General features: G+C 47.6%; 1 protein-coding gene across 2 annotated transcripts in view; it reads right to left on the reverse strand.

Moving 5' to 3' along the window:
- Positions 1-12,658, reverse strand: part of Eya2 (EYA transcriptional coactivator and phosphatase 2) — a 153,001-nt gene that overhangs the window by 87,657 nt on the left and 52,686 nt on the right. For both annotated transcript variants that reach the window (XM_057780604.1, XM_057780605.1), the window contains exon 2: positions 1,341-1,459. In XM_057780604.1, the coding sequence (XP_057636587.1) occupies positions 1,341-1,459 (119 nt within the window). The remainder of the gene's footprint in view (positions 1-1,340; positions 1,460-12,658) is intronic.

Genomic DNA, 12,658 nt, shown 5'->3' on the forward strand with positions numbered 1-12,658 from the left:
GGCCTAGAGCCAGACTCCCACTCTGCCTCTGAACCCTGTGGTTACTCGACTCAGAGAGAGACAATGGTCTAGTTAATCATTTACTATGACAGCCCCCCCCCCAGTGGGCCAGGCTGCCACACACCAGAACCTCATTTAATCCCCTGTGTGGCACTCTACAGAGTGCGTCATTATCACAACCCATTCAACAGGGGTGGAAACTGAGACTCAGAAAGATTGCTTGGCTGGGGAGTGGCTGGCCCGGGAGTCGGTCCTGAATGCCCATGCCCACAGCTCAGACCCTTCCCATGCTGACTTGGAGACACAGTGGGGAATTGGCCTGGGCCTCTAACCAGAGAGAAAACCATGAAGGTCTCTGACCCCTCAAAGAGGGTCGCTTTCACAGAGGCTTATAGATACCAGGAGAATTGCGGGTACCTCCCTCCCCCACCCCTGCCTGGTCTCCGAGCCCACACCTTTGTGGTGAGATTTTGAACAGGGTTGTCTAACGTCATAACCAGCATGCAAGGGCAATGCCATTCATTGTCTCGGTGACAGAATAATTACTCAGGGAAGCCTGGATTTGTTCTCAAAAAGTTCCCTGAGAGTTGCATTGGATGCATGACCTTTTGGTTATTTGTGACAATCCTGTAGCATTCCTGTCCCGTGATCTGGCGTCACCCAGAGACCAGGAAAGAGAACAAGCTGGGGGGGGGGGTGTCTGAGGACAGGGCTGGTGGCGAATCCCCGGGCATACAGTCGGAGACAGGGTTAAGTCTAATGCTTCAGCATGATGGCTGAATGCCTCTGCTCACCCCAGGCTCTACCAGGAAGGCTGACAATCCTAGCAGAGCAAACAATAGCTCAGATTGTTCTAGAGAAAACTAGTCTGGCAGCATCATTTGCCAATAATTTTCTAAACAGCTTTAACTGTCTTCTGCTTCCTTGACTTCAACCCAACCTGAAAGCAACAGGCAGACAGCTTCTCATCTTGGGCACAGAATCCTGTGAACCCGACACCTGCAGGGAGAGGTGATGGCAGGAGGGATATGGGGAAGAGAGGCAGAGACCCAACAAGTCATGCCTTAGGTAGGGCTAGGAATGCACCCAAGGCGACTATCCTTCATAGCAAATGTCAGGATTTCTTGGAACCAGAGACCAAGAAGGGCAGCTTAGAACATGACCACGTATACCTGTCGCTTGAATGACGGACAAGACTGTGATCCATGTGCACTCAACTTCTGTTCTAGAACCATCAGTGTGAGTGTCAGGTTCTGGGAATGGTACCATGGGGACCTCCATCTGTCACAAATGAACAAGGCCCTTTGAACTTGCCCAGTCAAGTTTCCACAGAGGCCTACCTTCTCTGTCACTCAGAGCCCCCAGGGCAGCGTTGCCTTCGCTCCACGTCAGGGATTCCTTGCAGTCACTGCTTGCTGCGAGGCTGGGTGAGATCACCACTTCTAACATTGCCTTGTACCTGAGTGGAGACAAAGGGGAATGGGATTTATTCAGAATTATGCATCTTCGCTAATGAATCATCTTTCTTTCCCTAAGAATGTAAATATTAAAAGCTAATTTCCTATTCTCAACCTTCTAATAGATTCCATATTATACAAATTCACAACCTTTTTGTCAAAATGGAAATGAAGTTCTTACCTCTGGAGAGCATACCCATTCCATAAAAATGCCCCCTCCTGCGCTCTGGGTTTTCCCATTAGAAGTATTGTGTTTTGGTCTCTGTTCTGGATTGCCCTCGGACTGGGGAGACATCCCAGGGGAGGATGGGATGACAGGGGAAGAAAGGACTGGTATTTCAACTCTCAGAGGTTAGAGGGGCTGGGGAGGGCACTCGGAGCTGGCTGTGGCCACAGTAGGAAAGTCGGCAGTGTGCTGTCCGCACAGGTGGAGAAGGACACAGAGGACAGTCACAGTATTTCACAAGTGCCTCTAGGATGGGCCCTGGCATCACAGCTCTGCGGTCCCAGCCACATGGGATGCCCAGGTAGAAGAATCGCATGTTCATTACCAGCCTGGGCTACAGCAAGTTCAAGGCCAGTCTGGGCAACTTTGTGAGATGCCGCTGCAAAATGAAAAGTCAAGAGAGGGCTAGAGAGCAGGCACTCGCGTGGGTTCCTCTCCTAGGACCTGAGCGCCTCTAGGTGGTGTGCCCCATAGCCCAGAGCAGCTACCCTTCCAAGACAGCAAGCCCCGAGGCTGGAATTGCTCTAGATTTTGACACGTCACAGGGCTGGGGGTGGAAGTGTGTGTGTGGAACACATGGAAACATGGAGTTTCTTAACTTTTCCCTGAAGCATCCCACACTGGTCCACACTGGCACTGTAACTGTATCTGCTCCAGGTGCCTAGGAGCTGTGGCTGGAAAGTAGGGCTGCCAGCTAAAGTTCACAGCGTGCGGGGCAGCCATCAATGGCCTAGGCTTCAACTCATGATCCTCACTAGAGAGTGCCACTATTAGTCAGGGAGAAGCAATACTTACTGAGCATTTCTCAAGCTGAGGCCTCCCCGGGCATGGCCAGTTAATGCTGCCCTGATGGGACACACCATGGCCACAGTGGTCCACTAGGTATAGTGGACCAGGTCCATCCCAGAAACACCACGAATTCAACTCTCCCTAGTTCTGATACTCGCTGACTTGAGTAAGTCTAAGAGACAGAGACCATGAAAATGCCTTCCTGAAAAGACCATGGTGCAGACTAGGAGGCAAGATATAGAAGGGGCGAGCTTGGGGCAGCCACCCAAGTGCCCATGTGTCCCACAAGATGGGGCCTTGACAGAGCATGCTCAGATGACCGAGTGGCAGCCCATGCAGTGTGATGATAGACGATCAGAGTCCAGCAAAGAGGCAGAATCTACGAAGCCTCAAACACACAAGTCAGGATTGTACACTGTTAAGATGCATGAGGTCAAAGGGGAATAGCGTGGCCGGAGAGAAGGCTCAGGGGTTGGGAGGGTGTACTGCTCTTGTTGAGGGGTTGGGAGGGTGTACCGCTCTTGTTGAGGTGTTGGGAGGGTGTACTGCTCTTGTTGGGGGGTTGGGAGGGTGTACCGCTCTTGTTGGGGGGTTGGGAGGGTGTACTGCTCTGGTTGAGGGGTTGGCAGGGTGTACCGCTCTTGTTGAGGTGTTGGGAGGGTGTACTGCTCTTGTTGGGGGGTTGGGAGGGTGTACCGCTCTTGTTGGGGGGTTGGGAGGGTGTACTGCTCTGGTTGAGGGGTTGGCAGGGTGTACCGCTCTTGTTGAGGGGTTGGCAGGGTGTACTGCTCTTGTTGAGGGGTTGGGAGGGTGTACTGCCCTCGTTGGGGGGTTGGCAGGGTGTACCGCTCTTGTTGAGGACCCAGGCTTGGTGCTAAACACCGCATCAGGAGGTTTTGGACCAACAATCAGTTCTAGCAGCTGACTGTCTCCGGCCTCTTAAACACCAGTACATATAAATGCACATACTTTTAAAGACCTAAAACCAATCAAGCAAACAAACAAAAACCAGTACTGTGGATGGGAATGATAGACCGTGATCTCAGGAGGGAAGGACTAGGGCTCTGAGCTGGGAAGTAGACCCTGGGAGTTCAGCTGGATCAGCATGACTTGTTACACCAGTTCAGGGTTTTTCCCTGAACAATAACCTCGACCCCAGGCCAACTCAGCCTGTCTCCTACTCCAACCTGTGAACTAAGACTGGCTCTCATTTTTTCCCGTTTCTTTCTTTGCAGCAATAGAGATTGGACTTGCAATGTAAGGCAAGCTCTCTACTATTGAGTCATCCCCCAGGTCCAGGTTGTCACGTTTTTAAAGGGTTAAAAAAAAGCCAAAAGAATACCATTCCCCAACAAGTGAATACAATAGAAAACCAAAATGTCAGTGTCCACGAGCAAAATTCCAATACATTATAACCTACAGTCACGCCCGTGGTTACTATTACACTACAACCTCTGGGCGGAGTCCAGACAGAGACTGTGGGTGGCTCCCCAAAGGTGAAGATATTTAGTGTTTGGAAGAGGAAAGTTTGTACCAGGCTTTTTCTTTTGGGTCATTAACCAGCTCCCAGCTCACGACATGGAGACTTCTTACTAGTTCTGAATGCTCAGCCTGGCTTAGGCTGTTTCTGGATAGCTCTCTTAACTTAAACTAACCTGTTTCTCTCTAACTACCTTTTGCCTTCGGGTTTTTCCACTTTTCTTTCCTTCCGTATACCTTACTTTCACTGCTTCCTGTGTTTGGCTGGCAGCACCAGGCTTCTTGTCCCAGGTGTGTCCCTTTCCTTTCCCCTCATCCTCTTCTTCCCCTTCTCTAGATTCCTCCTCTTGTTTATTCTCTGTGCCTTCCAGCCCTGCCTAGGCTTCCTCCTGCCTAGCTAATTGGCCATTTAGCTCTTTATTAGACCAATCAGGTGCCTTAGGCAGGCAAGGTGCAACAAATTAAACACACATTCTTACATTGTTAAACAAACGGGGGCGGGGAGGTGTAAACAAATGTAACACAGCTTTAATATTTCACAGCATAAACAAACGTAACATATCTTTGCCCAGTTAAAATAATATTCCACAACAAAAGTCTGTCAACTGCGATTTAGTCTGCAAGCGAGGTTGTGGCTACACGATTGTGCTATTAGTTTACTATACACTTTTGTGTGCTGGAGGCAAGTTTCTGAAAGTGTGTGGTAGATGTGTGTATGTGCACACTTGCGCATGAGGGTATATTCACCCAAACAAGTGCATGCAGGGGGTGTAGACTGATGTTGGGATGTCTTTCCCTCAGTCATGTCTCTATCTTAATTTCTCCAGACAGCATCTCACTGAGTCTACAGCTGACTATATGGCTAGTCCAGCTGGACAATAAACCCCCAGATCCTCCTCCAGTCTCCTCCCCCAGGCATTGGAGTTATAGCTGTGCACCACGGTGCCCAGCTTTTGATGTGGGTGAGGGGGATTTGAACTCAGGTCCTTGTGATCTTCCAATAGGCACCCTACCCACAGAACCATGCCCCTCAGCCCAAAATGCTTTATATAAAGCTTTTAAACTGGCGAGAGATCCCCACGCAAATCAATGGGCACTTGGAACTTTACACGAACAGATAGTTATTGGTCCTATTGTTCCCACATACACAGGAATCGTAAGTGTCCAACTCCTTGTTCCCAAATTGCCACAGGCTGCAGGGTGGAGGTTTGGGTGTCTGCTTCCTTTAGCCCTGTGCGGCGGATTGCGCCCTCTGCAGCAACAGACTTTGAATCTGTCACCTGATTGTAGGTGACAGAAATTTACGCAGAATCCCCACCATTTCCTTCCTTTTCCAGGGTGTCAGGGGATAACAATTTTAAAAGACAGCTGATGTAAAAACCTTGGTCCCCAGACGCCATCCTTTTGTCGCTTTGGCTATCAGAGGTCAGGGCGGCTAAACTGCCAAGCCCAGTTTTAAAATGGCACGAATTTCTTTCTTCCTGGTACTTTGAACTTGTAGAAATAGTTGGAAGGGCTTAACAAGACAACATTGCATGACAACCTGGGCGCTTGCCTTCTCTTGGAAATGAGGGAATAGCCCCATGGCTTTGCTGGTCAAGACACAGCGGCACGTTTGCCGCTGGCCGTGCCATGTTTGATTCTCATCCCATCCCCTTGGCCCCCTTCTTTTCTTATTTACACTTCTTTCTGGTCCCCACAGTCGTTTGCTCTGGAGAGCCTGGGAATATATATTTTCAGAACAAACAGCAGAGAGACACATCCAGTCTCTGTCACATGACTTGGGGAATTTACATAGCCCTGCTGGCATTCCTAAGAGCTTCCTCACATCCGAATGGCCCTTACTGACTTTACACTCCGCTGGGTGTTCGTCCTGGAGTCTCTGCTATGGGACAGAATGGAAGTGATTAAAGCTTTGGGGGATTTTATGTGCTCTCCCACCTAAGCTGTCAGCGGCTTGGAAATCAATTCTGCTTTCCCCACAGGACCCAGTACAGTATCCCCTCATCCTGTTACCCCATTAGCTCCTGCTGGAAGGAAGAAGGGAGGAGGGGGAGAAACAAGGAAGCTGGGAAGGTAAACTGCCCCCTGTGCATGAAGACCCGAATTCAAATTCTAGCACCACGTAAAAAGTTGGGCATGGCGAGTGCACACAGTGTACACACACACACACACACACACACACACACTGAGCTCGAGGACAGCTCGTGCTACACAAAATCCTGTGTCTATTTAATAAACAAAAGGAACAAATCTATACTTAGTAGCCAGCATCTTTTGATCGGATCAAACCTTTTCCCTCTTTCTTTATTTCCCACTGGACTCTAGAAAATGACTCTAATATCTAGTGTATCAAATATGTACATGTGGTCGTTATAGAGCATATGTAATTATAGTCATTATGCCGTCTTATGGATGGCACCTGCTCTAATTTACATGCTTGTTAGGCTTTTTGTCCGAAGATTTATTTATTCATGTATTTTATGTTTATGAATGCTCTGTCTTCATGCACACCAGAAGGAATCCGTTACAGATGGCTGTGAGCCACCCTGTGGTTACTGGGAATTGAACTCAGGAGCTCTGGAAGAACAGTAAAGTGCTCTTAACCTCCCGAGTCATCTCTCCAGTCCTACTTGTTAGACTTTTATCTTCAATCTGGATTATGGCTTTCAAACACATGCGTTGCTAGGTGGAAGTCTCGCTCGTAGCCACAAGTGCACTTCCCTGGTGGGGGCATCCAGGTAGCTACCATCTCTCACCCATTCCAGACAATACTGCAATGGACATCTGGCTATTCATTTAAGAACTATCTATCTATCTATCTATCTATCTATCTATCTATCCATCCATCCATCCATCTATTATCTATCTATCTATCTATCTATCCATCCATCCATCTATTATCTATCTATCTATCTATCTATCTATCTATCTATCTATCTACCGATCTATCCATCCATCTATCATCTATCTATCTATCTATCTATCTATCTATCTATCTATCTATCATCTAGATATCTATATCCATATCTATCTATCTATCTATCTATCTATCTATCTATCTATCTATCTATAATTTGCATATACCTGTCTTTTGTACGTGTGTGTATAGCATCAGGAGAGAACCTTGAGTGTGTTTGAGACAGGGTCTTCTTGGCCTGAGACTTTGTCTTGTTGTCTAGGCTGGTTGACCAGTGAGCCCCACCTTTCTAGTGATGGGATCACAACTGTGCAATGCCAGGGTGGGTTCTAGGGTTTGAACTCAAGTCCTCATGCTTGTGAGGCAAGAGCTTTACTGATTGAGTCATCTCTCAGCCCTGGATCCATGTATCCTTGAACTGCACACACACACACACACACATCCCACACATGGAGCAAGATTTCCATGTGAACTGAACATTAACTGACATGTTAATGTTGATCAAACATTAACAGCCTAGCCTGTTCCTTATAATTCCCACGCTTTTTAAGACTCCCACCAGCCACACACAGGCTCCCAGTTTCACAGCCCGACGTTACATTTGTGTTGTGGTTTCCGCACAAGGCATTCTCCAGAAAGGCTGGTGCTGGAAACCTTGGTCCCCAAGGAGATGAGGCACCTGGTCTGCGACACACTCCTATGTGGTTGGCATCACCTCCCCCTCACAGCCACGGAGCCAGACAGCTCTGAAATGAAACATTGCTTCTAAGCAGCGAGGGGCAGTCTGACGAACACGCTTGGACCTTCCCAGAGCTCCACCCCATGCTGGGGAGAAGCGCATATCCATTTCCTTTATTCTTGTTCAGCGTTAATATTAATATTATAGCTTTTCTTTGTTGTTGTTGCTTAGGTTTTTTTGTTAACATGTCAATGACGCTTCTATTAGTCTCTTATTCTGTTGTCGATTTCTTTCTCTTTTCTCCCTCTGCCCCTTTCTTTGGGGCAGGGTCTCATACAGCCCAGGCTGCCTTAGAAAGCACTGCAGAGCTGAAGGGGACCCTGATCCTCCTGCCTCCACTTCCAGAGGGCTTGGATTACAGGAAGGTGCTGCTACTCTTAGCTTAAAATGACAACTTTCCCCCCAATGATGGGAAGCCAGGGCCTTGCATAGGCCAGGTAAGGGTCCATCATGGGTTGCATCCCCAGTTCCGCATACTTGGAATTGTCCATTTTCTTCATTAAAAAGGTGTATTTTAAATTTTATTCTATGTGTATGGCTATTTTACCTGCATCTGTAACTCCAGTTCCAGAGGATGTAACTCTCTCTTCTAACCTCTGCGGGCACCAGACACACACAGACATTCATGCAGCCAGCTCGGTGTTAATGCTACAGAGCAAAACTTGAACTTCTAGCTTACTTTCTCAATCACAATAAAAACCAACACTAGGAAGAATGCTTTATGTTTTGTTTTTCGAGACAGAATTTCTCTGTAGCTTTGGAGCCTGTCCAGGAATTCACTCTGTAGATCAGGCTGGCCTCAAACTCACAGAGATCTGCCTGCCTCTGCCTCCTGAGTGCTGAGATTAAAGGTGTTTACCACCATTTCCCAGCTAGGAAGAATGTTTTGAGACATCCGAAGACAAGGAAGGCCAGGCTTGAGGACCCAGGGTCTTTGAGAGCAAGGGTGGTCAGAGTTAAGTCTAGCCTCTACCTTCTTTTCTCTCAAGACACCTACCAAGTCATGAGCAATAGCAACATGACACCTTAGTGTTTTCCTGTCTCACTGGGCTGTGGAGACAAATGTCACTAGGGCAGCTCAGACACAAGGGGAAGAAGTCATAGACGGTGTGAGAGCTCAGAGTGCGGCTGGAGATTGTGGATGGCGTTGCTTCCGGGAGAATCGCTGAAAAGCTGGGAGGGAACAGGAGAGAATCCAAGCAGAAAGGGGTTCCTTAGCAAGAAGTCAAGGAGAGAGTTACCCCTCAAAGATGGGGAGCCTTAATCAGTACCCTAGGCTGGTGGGGTAGGGAAGGCAGCTTAGAAGATAGAGTGTTTGCCAAATAAGCCATGAGGACCTGAGTTCAAATCTTCAGCACCCATGTAAAACACCTGGATGTGGCTACATAGGCATCTGTCACCTCACCAGTATCGGGGGGCAAAGACAGGGTTGCGAGGGCTTGGCAGCTGCCAGCCTAGGTCTAGGTTTAGTGAGAGACCTTGTCACAAGGGAAGACAGTGGACAGGGGCAGAGCAGAACACTCGGTCCTTCTGTGGACTCTGCACATAGATGCACACAGATGCACGCATGCAGCGCTCCCGCCACACACAGATGAAACAAATACTCCAGGATTTCACTGATCCCTAACTTGGAGTAAGAGCAAGACAAACAGAGACTGCACCGTGTCACATCTTAATCCCACATTGGATGAAGGATTGCCTCTGCCATCAGAGCCTGCCAGGAGAAAAGCGTCTCCTCTAAGGAGGATGTAATCTCCCGGAGTTTCTGCATCGTTTTCAAACACAATAAACAAACAAACAAACAAAAACAAAACAACAACCAGATGTGTACAGAGATATGACCAAAGGGTCATAACCCAAGACCGAAAGCCACACAAACCCCATGAGAATCAGAGATCAGAGCCAGAATGGGCCTCCCAGCAACGGAAAACAAGGTAGAAAGAGCAGGCTGAAGAGGAAAAGATGCTACTTACACACAAGGATGATGTCAACAAGAGTCAAGTGGAAACCTCAGAACTACAAAATAAAACAACGCAGAGCTCAGCAGAACCACGGAGAGGACGCAGCAATGGGAAAGATAAGTGGGCTGAAGGGCCAGTCAGGAGATGCCGCTCCAGGAAACTGGGATACAGGTTTTGACAAAGCACAGAAACAAGGCTACTCATGGTAAAGAGCTAACATACATGTCACGGGAGCCACACGAGGGCTGGAGAAGGAAGAAGTAAAACACAGTGTTTTAGGGGAAACTGACATAAGACTGTCAGAGATGGATTAAGGACATGGGTCACAGAATTAAGAAGTTCTGTAAAACTACGTAGGGTCTACACAGAGCTGATCATCTCTGGGCTTGGCACAGTCCAGCTGCTCATCCCTAACTTAGAGCAGGAAGGGTAAAACATATTTGAAGAAAAAAATGATAGAATAATTGAAGCATATTCTCTAAAGAGAATAAAGACTTATGACTGGGTCTACATCCCAATATAGAATTCCATGCCGGCGAAGAAAAAGAAAACTCTTTTAAAAAATGAAGATGAGGGTCTGGGAGTTTTCTTAGTGGGCAGAGTGCTCACTGTGTGAACATGAGGGATGGAGCCCAAACTCCAGCACTGTGTGAGCATGAGGGACTGAGCCTGGCTCCAGCACTGTGTGAACATGAGGGACTGAGTCCAGCTCCAGCACTGTGTAAAAAGCCAGGAGTAAGAAGAGTGCCTGTAACTGGAAAGTGGGGGTGCAGGGACAAGGCAAACTTCAGGGACTTCCTTGGTAGCCAGTGTAGCCCAAACAAAAAGCTCCAGGCTCAGCGAGAGATCCCGTCTCAAAGAACAAAGATGACCCGATCACAGACAAGTGGATGCATCCATATGTACACATACTCATGTAGCTCAGACACGAGTGAAAATCAAGTCCAAATGAAGCAAGAGTTGTGCTTTTGCCATCAGCAGACCCACAGTGTGTCGAAGCATGGCGACTCATGAGGATGCCCAGCGACATACAAGGGCAAACACACTCCGTCTGGCTTGTCTAGGCACATGTGCTAATTATTGACATCAACAGCCATCAGGGGCCCATATTACGATTTTTACAGTAATCACTTGAAGAATGAAAAGGAATGCAACCATTTACATTCTCTTATAATAGTATTAATATAAACAGAATAAGCTTTCTGGTTACAAGACAACGGTTGGGCTGGTGGGATGGCTCAGGGGGTAAAGTGGCTTGCTGCCTGACAGCACAAGCCTGCTGACCTGAGCTCAATCCCCTTGATGCATGTAAAGGGGTGGAGAAAACCCACAAAGTTGTCCTCTGTCCTTCACATGTGTCCTTTGACATATGCTCCCAATTAAAGTAAACAATAACAACAGAGATTATCAAATCAGACTTTTAAAACTGACATGCTTTGTATGAGATCACTTTGAAAGATAAAGCAAGATAACCTGGAAACATTGCAAGAGAAACCAATGGAATAGCAAATCCCAAGCAAAAAAAAAAATAATTGGGAAAACCCACATGATATAAACACAAGGAAAGCTGGAGCAATTCCAGACAAACTTTAAAATAAAAACCACTGCAATAGACTTAGGGGAACACATATATTCTGCCAAAGAATCTATCGATCAAGGTATAATTTGTCAAATATAATAATATAAATTATAATAAGGTAAGTGTGCTCTTTTCAGGTTCATTTCCTGAGAACTAGCTCAAAATAGGGATCAAGACAACTAGCTGAGTCTCTGCTAGACAACTCAGGACCTAAAATTCAAACACAGGGTAAAAAGCAGTAAAGAAAGGGGCTGCTGAGATGGTACAGTGGGGAAAGTACCTGCCACAGAAGCGTGAGGGCCTGAGTTCAAATCTCCAGAGCCCATATAAAACTGGATGTATCTCTAATCCCAGGGCTCCTATGTCCCCACTGGGGGCAGAGACAGCAGAAGCTTCTGTGCCAGCTAGCCTGGGGTGTGAAGCAGTGAGCAAAAGGCCTATTTCCAACAAGGTGGGAGGTGAGGACCAACTCTTAAAGCTGTCCTCGACCTCTACCCAAGCTCCTTGATAGAACACACACACACACACACACACACAGAGAGAGAGAGAGAGAGAGAGAGAGAGAGAGAGAGAGAGAGAGAGAGAGAAAGAGACAGGCAGACACATATTTTAAGAAAGAAAGAAAGAAAGAAAGAAAGAAAGAAAGAAAGAAAGAGAAAATTTAAAAGGAATAATAAGCACCATTGACTGAGCCTGATTCCCTGCCAGGCAATGCAACACCTCAAACAGCAACAGCTCTGCAGCAGTTCAAACAAGCCAGCGGTGGCATATCCAGACTTGGCGGTAGGAGTATTAGAGACCGCGATCCTACTGATTGACAACTGACCTTTCCTGCTGCCCACTCCAGCTCCAGCTTCCCATGCAGACAGATGGGCTGATCCTCCATACGAGCTCTGGGAGTTTGCAAAGTCAGAAAACTCAACATTCTGTTACAGCTCTTACATAGCGAGCACCCGCACACGCCAGGCAGTTGCCCGGATCTGTTTCCTCCAATGCTTCCAGTGACCCTGGGGGATGAAAGTACCTGCCCCACGTTTCCTAATAAGTGATAAACCCAGGTTCAGGTCTGAGCCAAGTCCGGGCACTGGCAACTCGTGAGTCATTCCTGCTTGCTAAGTGTTTCCTGTTCTGCTGTGGTTCTGCACGGTGAGTTTGTGTTTTGTGAGCTGTGGTTTTGTTGGTGACTTACTGGGGCAGAGGAGGAGGAGGAGGAAGGCAGACCTCTTCAGTGTCTCGAGGGATTTGAAGAGCTTTGCCTGGCTATGTTCTCATTTTAGAGAAGATAGAAGTTAGTAAATCTTCCACCGAAAGAGTGTCCACTTTGGGGCCAAGGACTCTTGGCTATCGTCAGCTTGTGCCATCCTGTGAAGCAGGCAGAGATGACGCCACTAAAGTTCACAGTGACCTGGCCTCTTAGCGAGAGAACCGGGACTCACTTCACTCTCAGTCCGGTTCCAAGGTATGAACTCTGAGCCATAGCATGCAGGAGAATAGGTTGAGCTTTGGGG

This window comes from Chionomys nivalis, chromosome 9, assembly GCF_950005125.1.
Source record: "Chionomys nivalis chromosome 9, mChiNiv1.1, whole genome shotgun sequence".
Classification (NCBI taxonomy): Eukaryota; Metazoa; Chordata; class Mammalia; order Rodentia; family Cricetidae; genus Chionomys; species Chionomys nivalis.